The 23,972-nt window shown below is 32.3% G+C and overlaps 3 protein-coding genes and 2 non-coding genes across 7 annotated transcripts in view; 4 read left to right on the forward strand and 1 right to left on the reverse strand.

Annotated features, from left to right (window-relative positions):
* The window catches only part of LOC102601992 (uncharacterized), a 14,077-nt gene extending 7,591 nt beyond the window's left edge, over positions 1 to 6,486 (forward strand). The window contains exons 8-10 of one of the 3 annotated variants that reach the window (XM_006340629.2): positions 1,100 to 1,228; positions 3,338 to 3,474; positions 6,234 to 6,486. In XM_006340629.2, the coding sequence (XP_006340691.1) occupies positions 1,100 to 1,228; positions 3,338 to 3,460 (252 nt within the window). In that variant the 3' untranslated portion in view covers positions 3,461 to 3,474; positions 6,234 to 6,486. Of the gene's footprint in view, positions 1 to 1,099; positions 1,229 to 3,337; positions 3,590 to 3,717; positions 3,942 to 6,233 lie in introns of those variants that run through there. The other 2 variants (XM_006340628.2, XM_006340630.2) reach the window with 2 other exon arrangements.
* A 719-nt stretch (positions 6,487 to 7,205) lies between these two features.
* Positions 7,206 to 8,855, forward strand: LOC102602994 (probably inactive leucine-rich repeat receptor-like protein kinase IMK2). The gene has a single exon (XM_006340632.2). The coding sequence runs from the start codon at positions 7,384 to 7,386 to the stop codon at positions 8,644 to 8,646; it is 1,263 nt and encodes a 420-aa protein (XP_006340694.1). The 5' UTR covers positions 7,206 to 7,383; the 3' UTR covers positions 8,647 to 8,855.
* Positions 8,856 to 14,292: 5,437 nt separating this feature from the next.
* On the forward strand, positions 14,293 to 16,511 carry LOC102603334 (probable leucine-rich repeat receptor-like protein kinase At1g35710). The gene has a single exon (XM_006340633.2). The coding sequence runs from the start codon at positions 14,317 to 14,319 to the stop codon at positions 16,336 to 16,338; it is 2,022 nt and encodes a 673-aa protein (XP_006340695.2). The 5' UTR covers positions 14,293 to 14,316; the 3' UTR covers positions 16,339 to 16,511.
* A 282-nt stretch (positions 16,512 to 16,793) lies between these two features.
* Positions 16,794 to 16,864, forward strand: TRNAG-GCC (transfer RNA glycine (anticodon GCC)). The gene has a single exon. It is a non-coding gene; the product is annotated as a tRNA-Gly (tRNA).
* Positions 16,865 to 16,926: 62 nt separating this feature from the next.
* On the reverse strand, positions 16,927 to 16,998 carry TRNAP-CGG (transfer RNA proline (anticodon CGG)). The gene has a single exon. It is a non-coding gene; the product is annotated as a tRNA-Pro (tRNA).
* Between the last annotated feature and the right edge of the window lie 6,974 nt (positions 16,999 to 23,972).

A 23,972-nucleotide genomic window follows, 5' to 3' on the forward strand; every position in this document is an offset into this window, starting at 1 on the left:
TCATGAAGTGTTAGATACGCCATAAGTTTCATGATTTTTTAAGGAGTTTATTTTTTACATTTTTATGGTTGGAATATTGTCATATTTTTTGTGTTTTATTGTGATCATTGCAAAACAGTTAGGTTAATATTTCTATTTAGATATTTATACTTTTACTTGAAAAAAAACTTAATATTATAAAGATAATTTTATTTGTGGATTTGATTAACAAGTAGTAACATTAACACCATGTAATATTGTTTTGTCGATATTTATGATAATATTTTTAAATTATAATTTATAGTTTAATTTAATAATTATAAAAAAATATATAACTTTTAAAAAAGTGGGCTGGCCCGGCAAGCCTGTAGCCCACGTACTTGTGGGTTGGGCCGACCGTTTTCTGGCCCACACCAAAAATGGGCTAGCCTGGCCTGGCCCGTAAAATGTCAAAGCCTGTATGGGTTAGCCCGGATGGGGTGGGCTAGCCCATATTGACAGCTCTACTCCTTGGAACCTATGTTTATGACTTTATGTACTCTATGAAAAGGATACATGTCAAACAATACGAGGCATTGTGTTGTATCTTTGTTTTAAGTGCCTTTTGACGTTACTCCTTAATGTTAAAGCTCCAGTGAAGGAAGATTTTGTTGGCGCTTTTTCATGCTTTATGTAATAATGTACGAGCATAGAAGTGATGCCGCCAAAAACACACAAAGGATATTAAGCTTTCTTGCTTAATAATCTTTGCTGTGTTATTAAGCATAGGACGTCAACAGTGTTTGACTGATGATGTCTTAAAAAATTTAAGGGTTACTCTTACGGAAAACAAGGTAATAGCACTTGGATGGTGAGAAGACAGGGTGATGAAATTAATCCTCTGTTCTCTTATACATATTATGAAACAGTCAGTTATAAACAATATATTGCTTTTTTCGTTGAAATCATTTTGATGGAGTTAGATATTTCAAACGTTCTTTAGATAAGATTGCCTTCTATGTCAGCTTATAAATTTCGTGGAAAATATAGTCAGATTGCCTTCTTTAGTTAGATATTTCCTTATAGTTTTGTATTAAATGGAAAGCCTTTTTAGGACATTTCTCCATGTTTTCTTACTTAGGCAAGCATCAAGATGGAATCGGATGGATCCTTCTGTCTGAAGAATCTAGGGAGGTGCTCAATAGCAGTGAATGGCAAATCTGTTGATACTGGGCAGTATCTGACCCTTAGCAGTAGTTGTGTGATAGAGGTACGTCACTCTCCTTACCTTTAAGGGACAAATTTTCTTGCAGATTACCTACATTTAGGTCTTGGAAGTTCTGCTTTGTGGTCAATAATACTTCCTTCCTATGAGTCTGGTTTCTTATTTATTTAATTGTCTGAGATGTTATGTAAGCAAATATGACACATCGCTTTTCATGTCAATGAAATAAGGATGTTCAAACCATCCAAGGTATTTCTAGAGATGAGTTGAGGTATTATAAAGAAAAATTACATAGCATTTGCTGAAAGTTAGTGTATGAAACACATCTTTGATATACTTATGACAGAAAAGGATTGATTGTTAGGTAGTAGGATTTTGATGTGGCATGCATCTTTTTTGTCATTTTGGAATTCAACATTTGTAAATCCTTTATTTCCAACATATCTAAATGTCCAATGTTCTATATCATATCTAAATGTCCAATGTTCCATATCATATCTAAATGTCCAATGTTCCATATCATATCAATATGGAACCACAAAAGTGTCATTTTAAACAACTATGGGGTCTCAGGTTAAAACCCCAACAGAGACAATAAACACTAGGTGGTTTCTTCCCATCTGCCCTAGCCTTGTTGCTGGTGGGAGGTGGTAGTTTAGTTATAACATTGAAGTAACCATTACTAGTTTTAAAAAAAAGGTAATAATATTGAAGCAAATAATCCCAATTTATCTCCTCATATTTAAAAATATTTATATGAAAAATATTTACTCTAATGATACCGTCTCTATCATTGATGTCTTAGACTCATTATAGGGATAGGTCGGTATTCTTAGAGTTTCCTTTTGTAAATACGGGTTTCAGTACAACCTATGTACTGTTCTGCAGAAATAGAAACAATTACCATTTTCAAAAATAAAATAAAATATTATAGTTATGTTACACGGTTTTAAGTAAGGAAATGATTTATATAAGGTAAAATGTAAATCAATTTGAAGTCTTAAATATGAGTACTTCTTACCTAATTAAGACAATGGAAGATAATAAGAAAATTTTAAATTGATTTCAAACTCCTAAATATTAAGCAGATAATTAAATTCTGTTTTATCTATGTAAAATTATATTTTTAAGATAGAAAAGGCGAATGACATTTCGCTTTAAATTCAATTCCCTTTGTCGTTCAATGAGAATGCACATGCCAACATGCTTTTGAAGTTTTAAAAGTATACTAATCTCACATGAATAATAACTCTTTGGTACATTCTCATGTTAAGTACCCAAAATTGGTTGACCAAACCGGGTATGGATCCCACATCCACACCCATGTCGTGTCGACACGGGTGCAACACCGAAAGTGAAGAGTTTGAGCAACTTAGCTTAAAACACAAGGATAGATTGGAGGAAGGAGATATGAGAGCGAGTGCACAATGAATTAGGGAAGGAGTGGAAGTGAAACAACAAATATAGGAAGACTGGATCTGGGTTGTGGGTTCTAGGAAGCAGGAAAGATATGACCCAGGGATGTTCATGGTTTAGGGCATTGAACGTGTCACTAGTGGGATAGAATGAGAGCTATAGAGAAACGAGGATTGATGAAGAAAACTTAGAGAAGGGATATGAAGTCGTTTTGGATTTACTAGGGGGAAACATGTCTATTTGAAGCTTATCTAGATGGACCTTATATCCTGGTAGATAATTTGCTCTTCCTTTATCTGTGCATGTGACCAAGAAGGGCCATCTAACAACAAAATAACACCACCACCGCCACCGCCACCTTGATCATTAACTAATTGGAGTCTGCTAAAAAGGTTACCTTACTTGGTTGCAAATGTTCTCCAAACAATAAACAAAAATGTGCTTTTGTAGATTTCCTGTCATTCCATGATTTTTCCTTTTATTTCAATTTCTTCTCAAGTGCTATGACTCTTTTCTCATCCCCTGATTGCTTCGTGGGATCACCTTCCCCCCCTTATGGGGAGTCAATAGTATAATTGGTGAGTGCATTGTTTAGTCACAACAATGAAGTGAAATTCCATCTAAGCTAATTTCTAAGACGGCCTGTCATATCTTCAACTATTTTATATTGTGGCATTTTTATTGGCAGGAGTGGTCTTACAGTTTTATTAACTTATGGAACATACTGAACTTTTACAGATACGGGAAATGAGTTTTTTGTTTGAGATGAACCCTAAGTATGCCAAGCAGTACATAGAAAGCATTACCCAGAATAAAGGAACAGTTAGCAAATTTGAACGGTCACCTGAAAGGAAACCATGATGAACACCTTTAAGGTATCTTTGTTGTTCTTGTTCTGTTCTGTTCTGTAAATTAACCTTATGTTGAATCAATATCTTTTGTTGAGGATCAGTTTCCTCTGTTCATTAATGGATGTGTAGGTTGTAAATATCTCTTTATGTTCCTGTGAAAATGTCACCTAACCTGCCCAGATCCCCTTATTACCTTGTTTCTTTTCTTCATCTCTATGCGGGTAGTTTCACTGGGACTCAGTTTTTCTCTTCTGGAATTAAATTTAGGAGAAAGGAGGAGAGGAATTATGATCACATAGCTGCCTAAAGAAAGATTAAATGTCCAAATGGGAGAATCAAAGTTTTACAGAAGAATTTGATCTATAGCTGTCTAAAGAAAGATGCCCATTTCATTTACAAATATTTTCTTCCAGATTAAACTACTCAAATGTGAATGCTGTGTATAGAGTTTGATAAAAAAATAAAAATAATATCTCAAGTCTTTTACTCTCGTATTTCAGAGGTTTAATTATATATACAATTTGCCTCCTTTTCTTTTTTCTTTCTGAAAGGAGAAGGATGATTGCAAATTGATGAGTTATTATTTGTTTTAATCAACTCTAATTATTTGCCTTATCCTTCTTTAAGTCCGTAGAAAGTCTCTGGATTTTTGTTTTCTCTGGGAATTAAATGAAATACTTGTTCATATTAATTGAAGAGGGTTGGGAGCCATGAAGTCTCGGCTCAATTCTCACCGAGACCAAATATTACGGTAGGATAACCTTCACGAGCATAAATATAATAATTCCATTGGCCAAGACTTTGACAAATGGGAAGAAAGATAGCAAATATCCCATGTATTAGTTGAGGTGCACGGTGCCGGTACCCAGTTATCAAAAATAACTTATCTATATCTGTCAGTTTTTTTAAACATTCCCTTGAACTAACCACTACCAGTAAAGATCTTATCAATCACCGTAATGTTTTTGAGCTCTGACTTCTGATGCCCCGTCTCGATCTTGTCGTTGATTCTTCATCATAACAAACCTATTCCTGGAGGCCTGCCAATTGTGTCTATCATTTGAAGTGTAATCTGCCAAGCTTCTTTCGATTGTTTTAGAAGTTCAGATTTTTGTCTGTAGAAATTGGAAGGTGGATGCATCCTAAATAAATACGTAACATATTAGAGATTATTCGCCAAATCTATTAATTGTTCCCTGTCCTACAAACCTTTCTTGTTTCTCTTTTTATACAATTTCCATGAGTGCTACTGGAACGTTGCACGCCTTTCTTCTTCACTATCTTGTAAAGGTCAGTTGGGATAACCTTGTATTAAACAAAAGAACTCCTTGAAATTTGGCAATGCGAGTGAATCGATTACCTACTTGGCAGCTCATATTGACTTCTAACAACGGATATCATAGCCGATCAATTTCTCCTATGTTTGAATAAAATGGTCTTAAATATAAGACAGTAGTACATTCATACAATAGCGAAGAAATGAGCTAGCGACTGCGATTAGGTAGAGGGCAGCCTTTATTTTATTGTTCCCACTTTTTTTTTTTTATAAAATGAAAACACAATGCATTCAACAGGTTTGGGACCCTAACGTCTCTCTGTGTGATTTGGTAGGGAGTAACCTTATTTTATTGTTTCACTTCTTTATAATGGTATCTTTAATAATGCACTCACTCTGTTTGAATGGTTGTTACATACTACATATAATGTATCATATTGTATTTTGTTGTATTGTGTTGTACGGTATTATTTTAATGAATATGACGTTGGCAAGATCGTATCATTTTTCATGGTTACATAATGTAATACATCAATAATTTGAATGATAATCCTACAAGAAAGTTAGGTATGAGTAGAGCTACTATAAAAAAAGTAGTAAAGGATAAAATAACATTATTAAATAATAAGTAAAAAAAAATGAGAAAAAATAAATAAGGCAACAACACGATTATACTAAATTAGTAGTTACACTAAATGATACTTAGTTTTTGTTATTACCTAATAATACAAAAAATTAAAGTAACAATCAAAACAAACATTTTATTTAATTTAACAAGGGATAACAGCCTTCCAAATAAGTTGTTAAGATGTTCGGACCCTAACGGTCACCCTTAAGATGACATGCCAGACCAATGGGGCTAATAGGGGATGGGTTAGAATTTTTGAACAGCACATCGATATTCTTCCATAGCAACCAACCAAATATTCGTTACACATTTTCCAGTTGTAAGTGATCCTTGATATATTCTTAAAGACAAAACAGAGAAGTGTTCAAAGAACATTGGTGCTAATTATAAGCTTTTTTACGAGTTTAACAATTTGAATGTATAATGTGGCATATTTAGAAGTACCAGCGGTATCAAATGACTGGGTTGGGTGAAATTGAAACGGCTTACAGTAATTTAAGTCAAAACTCAGCCTACCACTTAAAAGTTGTTTCAGTCAAAGATTAAACATAGCCGAGGTGTTGGCCACCCTTAAAAAAAACCTCGGCACTTCTTTTTGTTCTGACAAATTATTTATTTAAGAAATTAAGGCGTTAGGTCAAACTCTAGGAAATATAAGTGTATCTGGCCAAAATAAGCTGGCTGCAAGTAGGTTAAACTGCGGGTCACTATTCTACCTCTCTAAACCACCTTTGGACACATTATAGATTGTACTTTTAAGTTTTAACATTGTTGTTAGGAAGGTTCTTGAATGTGCTATTAGTAATGGAGGGTAGAATGTAAAAAATTTATTTGACACAAGATTTTCTCTAATGTTAAGAATGTTATCGTATGACGCAGAAACGAGTGGCTGCATCATGGGAGATAGGAGTGATGTATGAAGATATTTGGATGCTCTTGAGCATGTTTGATTATATCTATTTTATATATTCCAATAAAATAGCTCATAGGTTAGCTAGATTTTCTATTTCTTTGCTGAATGAGATCTCTTGGGTGAGATTTTCTCCAAGTTAGATTGTACATGATAACGATACATTTGAATCACGTAGTCCTTGATACAAGTAATACAAGAAAAAGAAGACTTTTAACATTTTGGATGGTCTCGAGCATTAGATTGGTCTAGCTTTACAAGTAATTTTGGTTTTAAAAGAAGCAAAATTTATCCAACCAAGAGCAAAAAATTCAAACTTTGTTCACTAGAATAACAGCCTTAAACAACTAGCAGTCAACCAATCGAAATGCCACCTTTAGTGAAACGCAAAGACAAATTATTGGTACCTAACTTTTTCGAGGGTATCAGAAAGTGGCCCTCTTTAAGTGGTCGAAGCAAAGTGCTTACTACTCAATTAAAAGTGGTTGCCTCTCAATCAGTGCAAAAACAATTGCTGTTGAACTAAGTTATTCATCATGTCCTCTACTTGCCCCTTTTAAATACTAATTCTGATACCTATTTTGTTAGTTATGACATCAAAATATATTGAAAGAGTAAAGCATCAATTAGCTGGAAGAATATTGGAATTTTTAGTAAAAAAATATATTGTAAATGAAGAAAATGGGAGCCTGAAATGAACCATAATTTGGGGACCCTATAAAACATTTATTGGCAGTGTCACAGAAAGCTGTATCATTTTTCCCCTTCAATAAGCAAATTTAGATGAGTAGTAAAACTCCACTGACATTTTACCCGTGAGCCCACTTACCAAAAGATAATATAGCCAAATTTTGCGTACTTTTTTGTCTCTAATTGTGTCTTGTTTTCTATTTAAAAATTGTTCCAAATTATATCTACCTTTTAAAATATATTTTTAAATTTTACTTTTTTTTCTTCATAGTTAATTCCGCACCCTCTATTTCACCTTTCTTTGTTTGTTCCCTTCTTTGGACACACAATATATCCTCATGAATCCATTTAAAAACTAATCTTGAAGGCTCTTCTTCTTCATCAATTCTCATTACGATAAAAAAAAACCACACAGAAAAAATCCAGAAAATGGGTTGTTTTTCAATTTCTACTGTTCTGTTCTGTATAGTTCTCTATGCTCTGTTCTTGCATGCGCATTCAACTACTCACTGGCAAGACATTGAAGTCTTGAAGCAGCTGAAAAATAGCGTCGACCCCAATTCAGTGTCACCTGGTTCATGCCTGAATTCATGGGATTTCTCTGTAGACCCTTGTGATAATCTCGGGGGTGAAAAATTCACTTGTGGTCTCCGTTGCGACCTTGTCGTTTCCTCTGTTAGCCGAGTCACTGAACTCGCTCTAGACCAGTGGAATTACTCCGGTTCACTCACTTCTGTCTCTTGGAATTTGCCTTATCTCCAAAACTTAGACATCACTAATAATGCCTTCTCCGGTTTAGTACCTGAGTCACTCTCGAATCTAACTCGGGTTCAACGAGTCGGTTTATCAGGTAACTCGCTATCCGGGTCAATTCCGAGTTCACTGGGTTCACTTTCAAACCTTGAAGAGCTTTACCTTGACAATAATTTCCTTGAGGGAGAAATTCCCCAAAGTTTCAACGGTCTCAAGAATTTGAAACGGCTCGAATTTCAAGGCAATCAGATTACTGGCGAGTTTCCCGAGTTGGATCAGTTAATTAATTTGAATTTCATCGATGCTAGTGATAATGCCATCTCCGGCGAACTCCCGGCGAGTTATCCGGCTTCTCTCATCGAGCTTGCGATGAGAAACAACAGCATAGAAGGTAACATTCCGGCGAGCCTCATCGGACTGAATTTCGTACAAGTTATCGATCTGAGTCACAACAAACTCAGTGGGTCAGTGCCAGCGAGTGTCTTCACTCACCCATCCCTCGAACAGCTCACCCTATCATACAATCAATTCGGGTCGGTTCAGGAACCCGGGATCTCGTTTCAGAATAGTCAGCTTATTGCAGCAGACTTAAGCAACAATGAGATCCGTGGGTTATTACCCGGGTTCCTGGGTTTAATGCCCAGATTATCATCACTTTCACTAGAGAACAACAAGTTATCGGGTATGATACCGACCCAATATGCATTGAAAATGGTGTTTCCGGGTGAAGGGGTGTCTCAATTTGAGAGGCTACTGTTAGGAGGAAACTATTTATTCGGACCCATACCGAGTCCATTGTTGGATCTGAAAGCGGGTTCATTCACAGTGAGATTAGGAGACAACTGTTTGTACCGGTGCCCGTTGAGATTATTTTTATGTGAAGGTGGGGAACAGAAATCATTATCGGAGTGTCAGGCTTTTGGTCCCATCATTCCTTGAGTAATGTGATAATGTCTTTACTTTGAGGTCCTCGTTTTCATTTTGTACTAGTAATTATTGTATCGTTTCAATTTTATCGGAAGGGACCAGTAAGTATTGTATAAATATATTTTTTCCTGCAACCTTACCCCATGTATGGGGTTTTAGATATGATCTATGGTAGAGTTGTTATTGTTGTGAAGAGTGAGACAGAAATATAAGATTTCTGACTTGATGTGTTGAAGTAGTAATTGTGGGACAGTTGAGAAAATTTTATTAGCGGATTCTGAATTTAAGCTATTAAGTTCACCGCAATTTCTATACTATATATTGATTGATATGTCTGTCTATATTAGCTTTAAAAGAAGCAAAAAGAGAAAAATAATAGGATGGACTATAAAACAATATCTGGATGGGGTAAAGTTGTATCTTTTGCTTAAGTCATCTGTGGCCCCTTAAAATTGTCTGTATAATTCATTTAGACACTCTAATAAACCTTGTTTCCTATTAGACACTCTAATCTTAAAATATAAGTACTTATTGAACATTTTTCTAACACTTGGTCTAAAGAGAATGTGCGTGTAATACACATGCATATGAAGTGGCAAAATGACGAATCAAATGAAGACATGCAGCATTTAAATCTAAAATAATTATAAAAATAAATTTTAAATATAACAAAATCCTAAAAGAAAATACTTTAAACTAAAAAAAGTATACGCCCCCTAACCCCACCAACCTCAAACCTCTCTATTTCTTCTTTTTCCCTAACATTTGCCTTGTCCACCATTGTTAACCTCCATTTAGAAAAATTAGAGGTTTTAACATATATTATGAATGAATTTATCATTTTTATTTCTCTTTATGCCTTCTTCCTTATTTTCATTTAAATTGATGGTGTTTTCTTAAAAGATCCGTTTTTGTTATATTGATTTCAATTTTTTTTTGTTCAATTTGTGAGGAAGAAGGGGTGTGTGTGGGGAGAGGTGAAGAGGGAGAGAGTAAATATTTGAATAATGATCTCCATTTTTTCCGGCAAAGAAGATATAGATGGTTTTCATTTTTTTCGGCAAAGAAGATATAGATGGTTTCCATTTTTTCCAGTAAAGAAGATGTACATAATAACCTCCATTTTATCCAACAAAGAACTGGTGATCTCCATCTTTTTTCTGAAGAAAATAAAGGTGGAAATAGACAATGATAAGATGATTTTTTTTATAAAAAAAAAGAAGAAAATTTGTGGGGAAAAATGGTGATGAATTGTGTTGAAGAAGTGGTTGCAGTAGGTGTGTGGTTTTGAAAGAGAGGAAGAAGAAAAAGATTTTTATTTTAAAAAAAAAGAGAGAAATATAAAGAAAAAATTGAAAAGGAAAAATGTTAAAATATTGATTTCACGCGCTCACCAAGACGTGAACTTTACTTTTTGTGCCATATCTGTATAAAATGTCTAAATGATTCAAATTCGAAAGGATAGAGGTGTTCAATAGGTACTAGTTCTAGTTTAAGTGAATTATGCGGACAATTTTAAGGAGCGTAGATGACTTAAGCATTTCAATTTCTATTATTTAATGAAAGCTACGGCAATTGTTTATGAATTTCTATTGTTTAATTAGAGATGTGATGCTTGATGGTTTCGGATTGTATGGATGTATGAAAATGGATACGTAACGGACGACGATTAGATTTCCTCGTCCAAAGATGACGAAATGCCATCACATGTTTGTCCTGACTCATAAATGATAATTCTCCTTTTCCCCCACTAATTACTCGTATCTCCAAGCTATACCTGGACTTTGTAAAAAAAAAAAAAGATAAATAAATTAAAATAAAGAAAATATTATATTTCAGATTATTGGACATAAATTATATGTTCACCATAAACTCAAATCTTATACTTTTACCTGCTTCTCTCTTAACCAAAGTCTGGAGTTCAAACATTGGGTATAGAAACTTTTTTGGTGAGAGCGTTATCCTCAAATGGAGCCTTACCCAACACATTTAAATTAGTCAAAATTTAATATGAATATTGAAACTAAATGAGATTTGCTTGTTTTATTTTTTTTGGTCCATAGATTTGTACCCTACTACTACTACCTTCCATTTATTTTTAAAAAAAAGCATCACACTACTAAAATCATACGTGTGAAGACAAAATGATATTTTTTTGGCTATAGCTGCATCATACATGGAACGCGCTGTAACTTTCCTTTTAACCTAAGTTTTTTATTCTTTTAATGGTAAAACCGGAAGCAGAAAGAAAGGGTAGAGTAGAACTTAGGGAAGTGGTACACTGATTGCATCAGCAAGGAGCAGAAGCTGCATTACCTGTTCCGCTGCTGACATCTACAAAAATCCACTTTAGCTTAGCATCACATAATCTAGTGAATAGTGATATATAAAGGATTACTTACCTTCACTTTTATCCGTTCACATTAAATTTTGTATGTTATTTTAGGAGAATAATAAGTTAAATGTATATTTTATTTCGAATTAGCACTACTTGATCAATGGGGTAGGAGACGGACATACGTGTTCAATTTATATCTTTCAACTTGGATTTCACGATGAGGTGGACCTTGAGAAGTTTTAAGGAAAAATTACTGAAATACACGTCTTATGTTTCCTTTATTTTCAATATCCTCTTCTATTTCTAAAAATCTCTAAAATCCCTTATTTTTTTAATGTATTCGAGCCAATATTTAATGTATCTGAGCTACATATTATGTATCCGGTTTATGTTATAATGTATCCGAGCTAACATATTATGTATCTGATTTGTGTTACTTTTTAAGGGATTAATGTAATTACAAACTAAAGAGGGATAAAATTGTAATTTCATATTAAAATTATGTGATTTCTAAAATTTATCCAAGTTTTAATGTAACAAATAGTGGAAGTATGTAAACCGAAAGTCCACAAGGTAGAAGTGATGGGCCTTATTAATGAATTTTGGTTGGTTAGTTGGCCCTGTATATAAATTATGTAGCTCTTTTTTTGCCTTTACACATTAACATACAAAGTCTACGAGCAGCGGCAGAAACGGAAAATTTAATTGTAAATGCCATTACAATATTGTTTATTCTTATCATACACAATAAGATGAAAGACATTTAAGAAAATTTGTATTTACAAGTAGAGAGACATGTAACATGTAGTAGAAAAAGTGCATATTAAAGTGAAAACCAATATAGCCTATAGGCACATGATATGACCTTTTATATGATCTAAGATTGTGTATTTTCTAATAATCTCAAGTTCCCCCGTTGCCGTGGGCTGTCTTTTTGTTATTATGGGATCAAATCCATCTCCATACCATCAAAACTAAACAAATCCAAATGATTGTTTGTATGTCTACATAGTTAGCTAGCTTGTGCACGCCCAATTATCAACTAGTAGTAAGATATTATAAAGTTCATTCATAGATTGCAAATGTCCAACATTTATCATAAATCTAGTACAAAATTTTAGGTCTCACATCTTCTAAAAAACAACGTCTATGATGGGTATATGGGCTTGCAATTGATTAGCAAAAACATTCTCTATATCTCTTTCTCAAAAAGTAATCTTTTTTAATCATTCCAAAAAATATGTACTGTTCACTTTATGAGATGCACATCATTTTATCTTCACTTTATGAGGTTAATCTATACTTTATTCAATGCCATTCCCCTCCTATTTTATACCCCAAAAATCACAAAGTCAACATAATGCTCCCACATCACATGTTTTTGGAACAAATAGTACACCATATTTGATCAACTCTTCTATTTAAAAAAAAAAAAAACTAGTCCAAAAAGATGAATTTTTGAATGGATGGAGTAATGAGTACAACCTTCTTCTTTTCTCTGTTTTTCACCCGATATTCATATTAAAGTTCGACTATTTAAAATTCGTGTTACATAGACCTCATTCGGAGGAAAGCGCTTTCTACTAAATATTTTTTCATAACTCAAACTCCAGACCTCTTCTAGAAGGAGAGATATTAATTAAATCTATTTTCAGGATAAAATGGGGTATTTTTTTATATGAAAACCTAGAACCTAACCTAATAATACTAGCTAGCTTTCTTGTAATGGGAGTAATTTGAATTTCCCACTCTTCAAATAAAACTTGCTACTACATAGTCAAGCCTCCAAATGTTGAAATTCAAGTATTTTACTACACAAGACAAAACAATACAAATTATTGCACCGTCAACATTTATTACCAGATCCCTTGCAACTGCACTTACTTGAATGAATGAGTGATTTTCCAGTCACCTTTTTCAGTCAATTTTGCTAATTTCAAGCTAAGGCAACCACTCCACTATAGTCAATTATGATCAATATGGATGCCCTTTTTTTCCGCAACTGGTGGTCCATGTTATCTGTTGCCTTAATTAAAATCATAATTTTCTTTTACCATATGCTTGGCAAATCATATGCTATATAACATTCAATCAATTATGTAGTGGATGAGTGCAGTACATCTAACATTTCTTTTACTAAAAAAAATTAAAATAATGCAAAGTAAATATCAATACATGAGGACACAAGCTAAAGTCTTGTGCCCATTTGACCATATATATTATTTTTTCACTTTTCCCGTGAGTATTATTCTAGAAAATTGTTTGAACATGTTATAATTTTCTAAAAAAAATCAGAATTCGAAAAACTCCAAAACGTTGTTTTCACAACTTTCACTTCAAATCACTCACAAAATTTAAAATCAATTTCAATTTGTATTTATGTTTAAACACAACTTGCCAATTTTCGTATACTATTTTTAACTTCTATTTTTTTTTTTTTCAAATTTCACAATTTTGTCCAAATGCCCATTTTAGAACCTTTGCGTCCTCAATCATCGTACCCAAAAACCAAATACAAGCATAAACTATGATAATAGGCCAACCCCATTTAAACAGTACGCCACTAAATTGAAAGGTCATGATTTGCACCATTTTCCATACCCCACCCCATCTTACAAGCATCTTGATAAACCAATTTGGGCAAAATGAGTCATCTCCCACTTGCATTATAATATCCAATAATGGTACCATACATTACATGTATAGATGAGTTATACATCGACAGTATAAGATCTTATCCATCGTTGCACACAATAAAAGTTTAGTACTTATTATATTATGTTAAGTATGTTACTAACGTTTGTGGTTTTCAAGATTTGCAATAAGTTCATGTTTGTAATTTGGACTTTAGTATAGAGAAATATTTAATTTGTCTTAACTTGATTCTTTTTCCATTGGCTAGTTAACAAAGTCATCTAATTGGAGTATACTGCTCGTACTTAGATTCCACTAGACAAAATGCAGCAAAAGAATAGAAAAGAAAAGGTGGATGAGGCAGGAAAGAAGATCTCAAAGTAAATTCTCTGCTGTAATTATATATAGCTCAGTTACTTTAATATAATGTTTGGTCACACTCACGTATTTTAGTGTGACGATAATAATTTTGTAACTTTATTGTCATAGTAGTTCAGTAACTATACGTGAAATTAATTCAATAGTGTAAATACAATAACAAGTTAACAACTAAAATAAATCTAGATCGGCTATATGATCCATTTTAAATTCATTCCATGCCAAATTGCCAACTAAGGAGGGAAGAAATCAATTAAACTAGAAGCAAAATATTCTTATTTAGTGCATGACCTATCTAATATATTTTTAGGTGTGTAATTTACTCAAACAGCATGAGGCAACTGTTTAAAGCTACTCTGTATTTAATACACCTCCAAATTGCTAATTATCATATACATTTATTTTCATTTCCAACAACAAATATGGGAATTTTGGGTAGGAAAAAATCTTTCTTGTTCATCTTATTTTACATAATTTTTTCTGTTTTTGTTCCAAGGCCATTAGAATGTTGTCATTTGGTTGATAAAACATCTTTGTTAGACTTTAAACAAAAAGTCACTTCTGATCCTTCAAACTTATTGCAAACATGGACACTTTCAACTGATTGTTGCAAATCTTGGGAAGGTATTGCTTGTAATTCCAATGGAAGGGTTGTTAACGTCTCTCGCCCTGGCCTTTCTTCAGGGGACGATTTCATTATCGATACCTCAATTTCTGGAACTCTTTCTCCTTCTCTTGCCAATCTTTCTTTTCTTGAATTGCTTGATCTTAGTAATCTTAAGGACTTAACAGGGCCAATTCCACCTGAATTTGGCAAGTTATCGCGCTTGAGTTACCTCTTTCTTGATACTAATAAACTCTCAGCATCTATACCTGTCACATTTAAATATCTATACCAACTTAAGAAGCTTTATCTCAGTGATAATACTCTATCTGGTACTATCCCTTCGAGTATTTTCGAACGCTTCCTTTCACTCTCAGAACTTGGTTTATCAGCAAATCAACTTTCAGGTCCAATACCATCTTCAATTGGGAATTTAGTATCATTGACCAAGCTTGATATGAGTCGAAATAAGTTCTTTGGAAGCATTCCAGAGAGTATAGGAAGATTAAAAAATCTTGCATATGTTGATTTGTCTGAGAATCAGTTATCTGGAAAGATTCCAAACTCTATTGGAAACCTTTCCCAAGTATCTCTAATGTATCTGAACCAAAACCAATTGAGAGGAAAAATTCCTTCATCAATATCTGGTCTTAGATCATTGGTGTTCTGCCGTTTATCCGAAAACCAGCTGAGTGGCAGTATTCCACCTTCTATTGGCAATCTTCCAAAGATCGAAAGGCTGATATTTGAGAACAACAAGTTAAGTGGAAAACTGCCTGCAACACTTGGACATCTTGTAACTCTCACTGATATGTACTTTTCCAATAATCTATTTACAGGGAAAATCCCATCAAGTTTTGGTAATCTAAAGAATCTACAGATACTAGATTTGTCGAAAAATAAGCTCAGTGGTGAAATCCCTCATCAGCTTGTGAAGTTAGTGAGTTTACAGACATTGGATCTGTCATTTAATCCTTTGGGGCTTTCAAGAATACCAAACTGGTTCAAGAAACTAAGACTGTTTCGTCTCCTTTTGGCGAAGACTGGGATCAGAGGGAACCTCCCAAGTTGGTTGGCTTCATCGTCATTATCAACACTTGATTTATCAAACAATGGTTTGACAGGAAAATTACCTACATGGATTGGTAACATGACCAACCTTTCACTCTTGAATTTATCAAACAACGCCTTCTATTCATCAATCCCTGATGAGTTCAAGAACCTGACACTTTTGATGGATCTTGATCTTCACTCAAACAGATTTTCAGGCAACTTGATAGCAATTTTCTCCAAGAATTTTCAAGACCCCCTTGGTCACTACAATTCTATTGATCTTGCATACAACATGTTCACTGGACCATTAGACGAAAACAGCGGAAATGAACCTGTCATGGATTCTATTTTGTCACTAAGTTTGTCCCACAATCCATTGACAGGACACATACCAAAATCACTGGGAAATTTGACAACTTTGCAGGAAATTAAACTAGCTGAGAATGGGCTAACAGGTGAAATTCCAACAGAACTTGGGAATGCCAAGGAACTGAAAACAATTTTACTTTCAAATAACAATTTGGAAGGTGCAATACCAGCACAAGTTCTGAATTTGAAAGACCTTCGAGAATTTGATGTATCGGGAAATCGACTAAGCGGTAGTATCCCTCCTCATAAAGCTAATATCCCAAAGTCTGCATTTTTGGGAAATTATGGCTTGTGTGGAGCTCCACTTCCTCCTTGTAAGCACACATAGTGGAAACCTTCAAACACAATATTTCCCTTTTCTTTATTTATTTTTCATTTTCGACATGATTGTTCGTCATAATGTATTGTATTTCAGTTGTAATCACTCAAATGTTATTAGTAAATACTGAACAAAGTTGATTTTTCAAAAGCAACCTTGCAGAATTCTACATCAATATCCTCAATGGTTTAAACTAATGATGATTTTACAAATTGTGTTAGAAGATTGTTCACTGTATTGTATTGTTGATTTGAATACCATGCTCTTGTTTTAATTGCTATTTTAATCTTTTTTTGTATTGTATCCACTAATTTGATGGGATGGTTGTTACTTTATTTTTTTCCTTTTTACTTTGTTTATTATCTAATAATCTTATTTTATTCATTAAAACAGTATAGTATAATGTATATAGAAAATAACGATGAAAATATTATTTTTAATAAAAGAAAAAAGAAATACACAAGGCACCAGTGGTCTAGTGGTAGAATAGTACCCTGCCACGGTACAGACCCGGGTTCGATTCCCGGCTGGTGCACTTTATTTTTATTTTTTTGGCCTGAAAATTTGTTTTGTTGGAAAAAAGGAAAATAAAATAATGGGGTGTTGCGAGAATCGAACTCACGACCTCTCGCACCCGAAGCGAGAATCATACCACTAGACCAAACACCCTCTCGTTATATTGTAATGTATTATTAGCCTTGATCAATCTTGTTTCTTCAACTATACGATAGAATCCAAGGACGAATGCTTCTAGAGGAGTGCAAAATAGACTAGTTAAAGATGAAAGAGCGAACGTTTAGAGCTCGCGAAGCTCTAAAGGTAAAGCTCAAGTCTGGTTCAAAGGTTGAAAAAAGAGTTGGATACCTTATGATTCAACAATTAAGCACTCTCTTCTATGAAACTATGTTACTCCCTATGTTTCGATTTACTTGACAAATATTTTCTACTTTTACTCGTCATTTTTTAACAAATTAAGAAAGAACATTTTTTTCCTATTATACCATCAATTTATTAACATTGAGTTAATGTAGTGAGTAAATATGTTTGAGACCTTATCAAAAATATGAGTAAAGATAAATTCACTATATCAGTCATTATTTTCTTAACAGATGTATCAAATCAAAATTTAACAAGAAAATCAGAGCGGAGGGAGTATTAAATTATATTTACTTGATGTTAAAAGGAAGCATTATCCAATACTTTTTATATTCAGTTTCATGGGAAGGTCTAGTTAATTGCTGGCTTGGGCCCTTTTCTTAAACCTCGACTATGCATTCCTTATAGGAAAAATGACAGAAATCCCATCTTTAAGTTCTCTTATTACCATTATCCCCTATTAATTTTACAATTCTTTAAAATCCCTCATTTTCGCTCATCAGATTAGTGTATCTCACGCATCAGATTAGTGTATCGCGTGCATCGGATTAATGTATCGCGTGCATCCGATTAATGTATCTCGCACATCAGATTAGTGTATCATGTATAAAATGTACATCAGATTAGTCTATCATGTATAAAATATAATGTATCTTACTTAATGATTAATGTATCTCGCGCATCAGATTAATATATCAGCGCTTATATTATTGTATCCGTTTGAGGGATTTTTGTAATTATAAACTTATAAGGGACAAATAATAATTTTGCCTTAAAAGTATGTGATTCCTGTCCTTTTGCCCTTCCTTATAAGTTATAACTTGGGAAGCTAGCTATGGACTCCTATTGGGCTCTTAATTATTAGCCCAATACATTGAGATTTATAGAATTAAGTTTCTTCTATGTCAAAACTAAAACGATATATATGATTGGGGGTATTTTTCTAGTCATTTCTTACGGAAAAATAGGGTAACATGAAAGAACTATATATGTAATATTTGAAACATAAAGGAAGGTAATATACTTGAAAGAGGACACACACAGAGACATAGACTACCACTTCATGTTTCATGCATTAATTGATGTATACTTTTTTAGGGGGGGAAACCAAATTTTGATATATATTTTTGGTTTTATTTGAAAATTAGTAGAGTAATGTTATTTTTTGTTTTAAAAAGAAACAGACTTCTTTCATAAATATTCTGGAACTTTAATTTCAATCCACACCGCCTTGCTTCATATTTGGATTTTCAGACATAAGATTGGTCCACATTGAGAGGCAAGATGCTGATGAACATATCTACAACTATACCATGTGAGTTTCTCATTTCAATTAAATAAGTGAAATTTCAAGCTTTTAATGCTTAAATTTATATCACCTCAAATTAATTAATCAATTTCTCTCATAAATTTGCTCAACTTTAAACTTTGGTAAAAACTCGGTAGTATATTATTTGTCTTGATAAATCTAAGTAATATGTATAAATTAGTATTTTAGAACTTGATAAATTTAAAATAGTTAAAACTCAAAACCCACAAAAGTTCAGGTAGTCAAATAAATCGTCAATACGTTACGTGTGAATGTTGACAGGAAATTCCTACGTCTCAAAATTTGGAATTTCACGTTAATACTCACACTACTTGGAGCTGAATATGTATGAAAGACTAGGTCCGAAATTCAAATCTGCATTGGTACTCAAAGTTATATCATATATTTAGATATAATTTTAAAAGTTTTTGTATCACTTCCTCTATTTATTTTTATTTGTTCACTATAATAAAAATGTTTTGTCATTTTATTTGTCATTTTAGCATTTCAAGAGAAAAACATTTTTTTTTCATGTTTTACTATCAATATTAATTATTTATTTATCAAAATTTAATTAGACTAAATACTAGTAATTAATATAAATATTGTGATAAAATATTCATATTAATTTTTATTTTTTTTAAAACGTATAATGTTCAAACTGAAAAAGTAAAAGTGACCGAACAGAGTAAGTCGGAATGGTTTCCACGCGAAGAGGGTTTATATGAAGATTTAAATTGTGAACTTAATTTTTGGAAAAATGTAGAGGGATTCTGATACTTAAAACACAGAGTTCAATGTACATTAGCATACAAAAATATTTGAGACCATTGAAAATTACTTGACGTAATTGTACTTGACCAAATCTTTTCCCCCGGAAGAAAATATTAATTGAAAGAAGTTTTTAATTATTTTACCATTATTTGTGTTTTATGATATCATTTTTTGTGTTACAATATTTATTCTGTTAATTATATATACTCCCTCTGTCCCTAATTATTTGTCCACTTTTTTTTTTTAGTTGTCCCTAATTACTTGTCCATTTTGATAAATCAAGAAATGACAAATTCTTTTTACCTAATATATATCCTCAATTAATTACTTTGAAAAAGGTACTAATTTTTTTTGAAAATCTTAAGTTTTAATTCATCCACTTTAAAATTAATAGGGGTAAAATGATAAACTCACTATGCCAATCATTGTTTTCTTAATAGGTGTGTCAATTCAAAAGTGGACAAGTAATTAAGGACAAAGGGAGTATTATATTTTCATAATTACTTTTTAATGATAAATAGGGGGGGGGGGGATAATTAATTATGTCTTGAACTTTTAAAATAACAAATAATTTAAGATAATTATGTTATTAAAAATTAGACAAATAAATAGCAATTTGAGATGGGGGGAGTACTTGGATGGGTTTGACGATGTTTTATTATGAGATTTGAAAAAAAACATTTTTTGTTTTTAAATTGAAAAATAATATTTGAAAATTGTTATGTTTGACCATGAATATAAATTAGAGTTGTGTTTGACTTTATAAAGGTAATTAGGAGTCAAAGTACTTTTTTTTTTTATTGTTTTTTCAAATTCTAAAATTCAACTTTATTTTTCAAAAAATTTATAATCAAACGTATTATTCAGAGTTTAACTCCGAAAAAAAAGTGAAAAATTTCATGCTCCTAAAATTAACAAATGCACATTCCTTTTGGGTACCACGGCACCAAGCGGTTGTTAAGGCACATGAGAGGTTAGATGGAGATTTTTGTGGTGCCAAATTTTAGGTGAAAATTTTCACTTTTGTGCTTAGCTTATTCTTACAAACAAAAATTGTGGTTGAAACCAAATCAATAAACAATAGAGTACTATGAATACTACTGCTACTTTTTTAGCATGAAAGGAAATAATTTTGTTACTATATATACATTTTATGGGTGAGAGGGTGAGTATTTAATTGGTGAATTAATTACCTCTATTTATGAATTGTACTGAAAACAGATAATAATGCAGTGACAATAACTTTATATGGTCTAACTAACTTGTTCCTTTAGTAAAAGTGATCATATTTACAAGAAAATGTTACTAATTGGGTGTATTCCACTTTATAGAGGTAAAATTAGTTCAAAAAAGTATTTCACCTTTAGCTTTTTCCACTTTAGTTCCTCAAAACTGTTTAACATTCCTAGAAATTGAGCCTTTATATATCCAATGAATTATCATATATTTTTCTTTTATTTCTTAGAATTAGTACTCTCTTATCCATCGTTTTTTTTCTTCCATATACTTTCGGACCCTTTGTACAATTATATAAACAAATGTTTTTTTTAAAAAGGTGTTTTATTTTTTGGAATTATGTAGTAGTATAAGATATCTACACGACTACACGTAACTATTTCAAACAAATTTCATAAAGATTTTGAATTTCAGTATAAACTTGGAAAGAGGAGTAGCTAATAAGTAAAGTTGGCATTGCAAGTAATGTAATGTAATGAAGCAAAAAATGGTACTACACATAAGGACGTTTTAGGAAAGTGGAAACCTACTTCCTTAGACTTCCTCGTATGTTAGTATCTTTCTGTTTTTTCTTAAAATTTGTGTCAAGTCAAATTAACTCGTATAAATTGAGACATGGAATACTAACTTTAAAAAACATGATAGCAATCAATTATAATTGATTAAATTATATATTGTATTGATAGTGTGTAATATTACAACAATTTTGGTCTTTGGGAGTTCATGTATAGAATATAGTGCGTTTAATCCTTTCAATACACATGAGTTTGCTTTGGAAATTATAATCCATGTAGGTAGAGTTGAAGTTTGCATGTAAGAGGGGCAATAAGGTAATAATGACACAAACATAGGTTATCCAGATACATGGATATTCTGAATTTTGGTAGGCTGCACATTGCGAGGAGATTGTATTTGTAACGCCGAGGATGATGAAAGTGGGCGCCAATTATATGCATTTGCTTTTTTCCTTTTTTTTCCTTTTTTGGGTTATTCTATTTTATTTATTTATTTACTTTCCACTAGATATCTAGTACTCACGTTGAAGTTCAACTATTTCGAATTCACTGTTAGAGTGCGTGTCTCATATTGGTTGGAAAATAGACGACAGTCTCCTTATGTGGACTTGAGTGATCCTCCCCTAATGAGCCAGCTTTTGGATTGAGTTAGTCTCAGATATCATATTTTTACATAGTATCAGCCATCAGGGCCAGGTTCATCCTCGTTTAGACTTCCGATCCACGCTCAAGTTGGGTCTGAACGTGATGGAGGGTGTTAGAGTGGTGAAAGTCCCACATTGGTTGGAGAATAGACTAACGATTTCCTTATATGAATTATGAGCTAGCTTTTGTAATTATGAGCTGAATTTTGGGAATTGAGTTAGGCCTAAGTATAATATCTTTACATTCACACGGTATTAGACTTCATTGGAGGAGAAACGCTTCCTACCCAAAAAAAAATTCTCATACCCAAGTTAATCTATTCAATTCAAAGTTTTTAAAATTCAAAATTTAAAAAAATAAAATTGTAGTAGCTGGTCAATGATATTATACTCGACCATAGGATAAAACCTTAACCTCGAAATTGTAAAAATGATTTTTGATGCCAGTCAACTGCCAGATTTTCTTTGTCCTATCAAAAAATTACACGTGTTACCGGCCTGCTACATTACGACATTGAGCCGGCGGTCTAAATTATTTACAATGTAAAAACCGTCGCACATTTTGGTATCTATTAATCTTTCTTGAACATTATTCCTTTTTTTCAAAGACTCGTGTTTTATTTAAAAATATTTTCTTATTTCAATTTCTTTTATAAGATAAAAATCTCCAAATTTTATCTATAATCCGATTCAGTATACCAATTTTGTCCTCGCTCGTTGTTGTAAGTAGCAACATCGACGTAAAGACAGAATTAGAATTAGAATTTATAAATTATAAATATTTTTAAAAAGTAGCTTATGATATATATTTTATTAAACTTATTTGTTCATGACTACTATAAACACATTATTATTAAATTATAGTTTAGATATGCAAGTTGCAACTCGAGCAAATTTTCAATCAACTTATACGTAGTACTTCAAAAGAAAAAAATCGATTAGTGGTCTCACAAATTAAAAATGCTCTCCTTGTAAGTTTTTAATTAGTCATATATATATATATATATATATTCTTAAATTATATCCACTACTAATATGAGTCAATTCTCTAAATGGTTACCCAAGTTTAGGAAATTGTCTTGAAATATCATGTATGTTTCATTTAGGACCAAAATATCACTCAACTATCATTATTTTCCTCCAAATATACTTAACACTTCAAAAGTTTTACTTTCTCCTAGTTGACATGTCATGTCATTGAAGCCTTTTTTTTAAGAGTGATATCTCGGTCGACGTGTGTGCTTTTCAGAAATATCCATTAAGTTCGAGGATAATTTAGTCATTTTAGATTTATTGTGACTTCTTACAAATTATAATTCTCAAAATATCGCATGTGCCGTATATATTATTTAAAAAGTACGTTAAAATATTATACTAATACTAATTGACAACAAAATTATAAAATTAAAATAAATAAACTAATATATATTGAGCCCAAACTTATCCGAGCTTTTGTATCTAGTAAATAAAATATACACAAGATACAAGAGACAGCAGTTGGATTTGCAAAGGAATCATTGGAGATGGAGACAAATGGTGGTGGGGGAAGCAACTGGCTATGCTTTCATCTACTTTTAGCACTCTTTGCTTCCAAGGGATTATGCCATATATCTTCATTATCATTACATGCACTACATGTGTGTAATTTACTAATTAAATAAATATGAGTTTTTTAATCAGAATATACAGTGTAGAAATATATGATTTCTACTTCCTACTTTTAATTAGTTTTTGCATTATTATTATAATAAGAATGTTAGTACAATAGTACTAGCTATTAGTCTCATGTCTTTGAAAAGTACTAGAGAGGAATTATTGAGTTATAAATAAATTGTTTTCCTTGATTTATTAAACGAGCGAGTTCATAATAATATATATAGACCATAGTGTGTTTCTAACAAAATAAATAAACATAAGAATCATACTGCAACATTTTTATACGAGACAAAAATAATATATATCATAGGTGTAGACAGAGAAATATGTAATAAATTGTTAGCGGTTGTTTTCCAACTATATAATTAAGTTGGGCGCAACATCAATTAAACAGTAAATTGAGATAACTCAAATAAACATGATTTTACAATACCATGATAAGAAATAAACCTTGAACAAAACTAAATTCAAAAAGTTAAATCATAAAGTAAAGATTAATCTAAAACCATATAAAAAGTCTTCACCTCCCTAAGAACTAACACGAGACTCTAACACCTCGCATGTCTAGAATTGAATATTTAAAGAGTAAACAATATAAAATGAGACTGTGATATTAAACCATATATTTTCTTA

The sequence above is a fragment of the Solanum tuberosum genome, unplaced genomic scaffold, assembly GCF_000226075.1.
Source record: "Solanum tuberosum cultivar DM 1-3 516 R44 unplaced genomic scaffold, SolTub_3.0 scf00020, whole genome shotgun sequence".
Classification (NCBI taxonomy): domain Eukaryota; kingdom Viridiplantae; phylum Streptophyta; class Magnoliopsida; order Solanales; family Solanaceae; genus Solanum; species Solanum tuberosum.

Coding starts and splice junctions, on each gene's coding strand:
- LOC102602994 (XM_006340632.2), top strand. CDS start 7,384: ATGGGTTGTTTTTCAATTTCTACTGTTCTGTTCTGTATAGTTCTCTAT.
- LOC102603334 (XM_006340633.2), top strand. CDS start 14,317: ATGAGGCAACTGTTTAAAGCTACTCTGTATTTAATACACCTCCAAATT.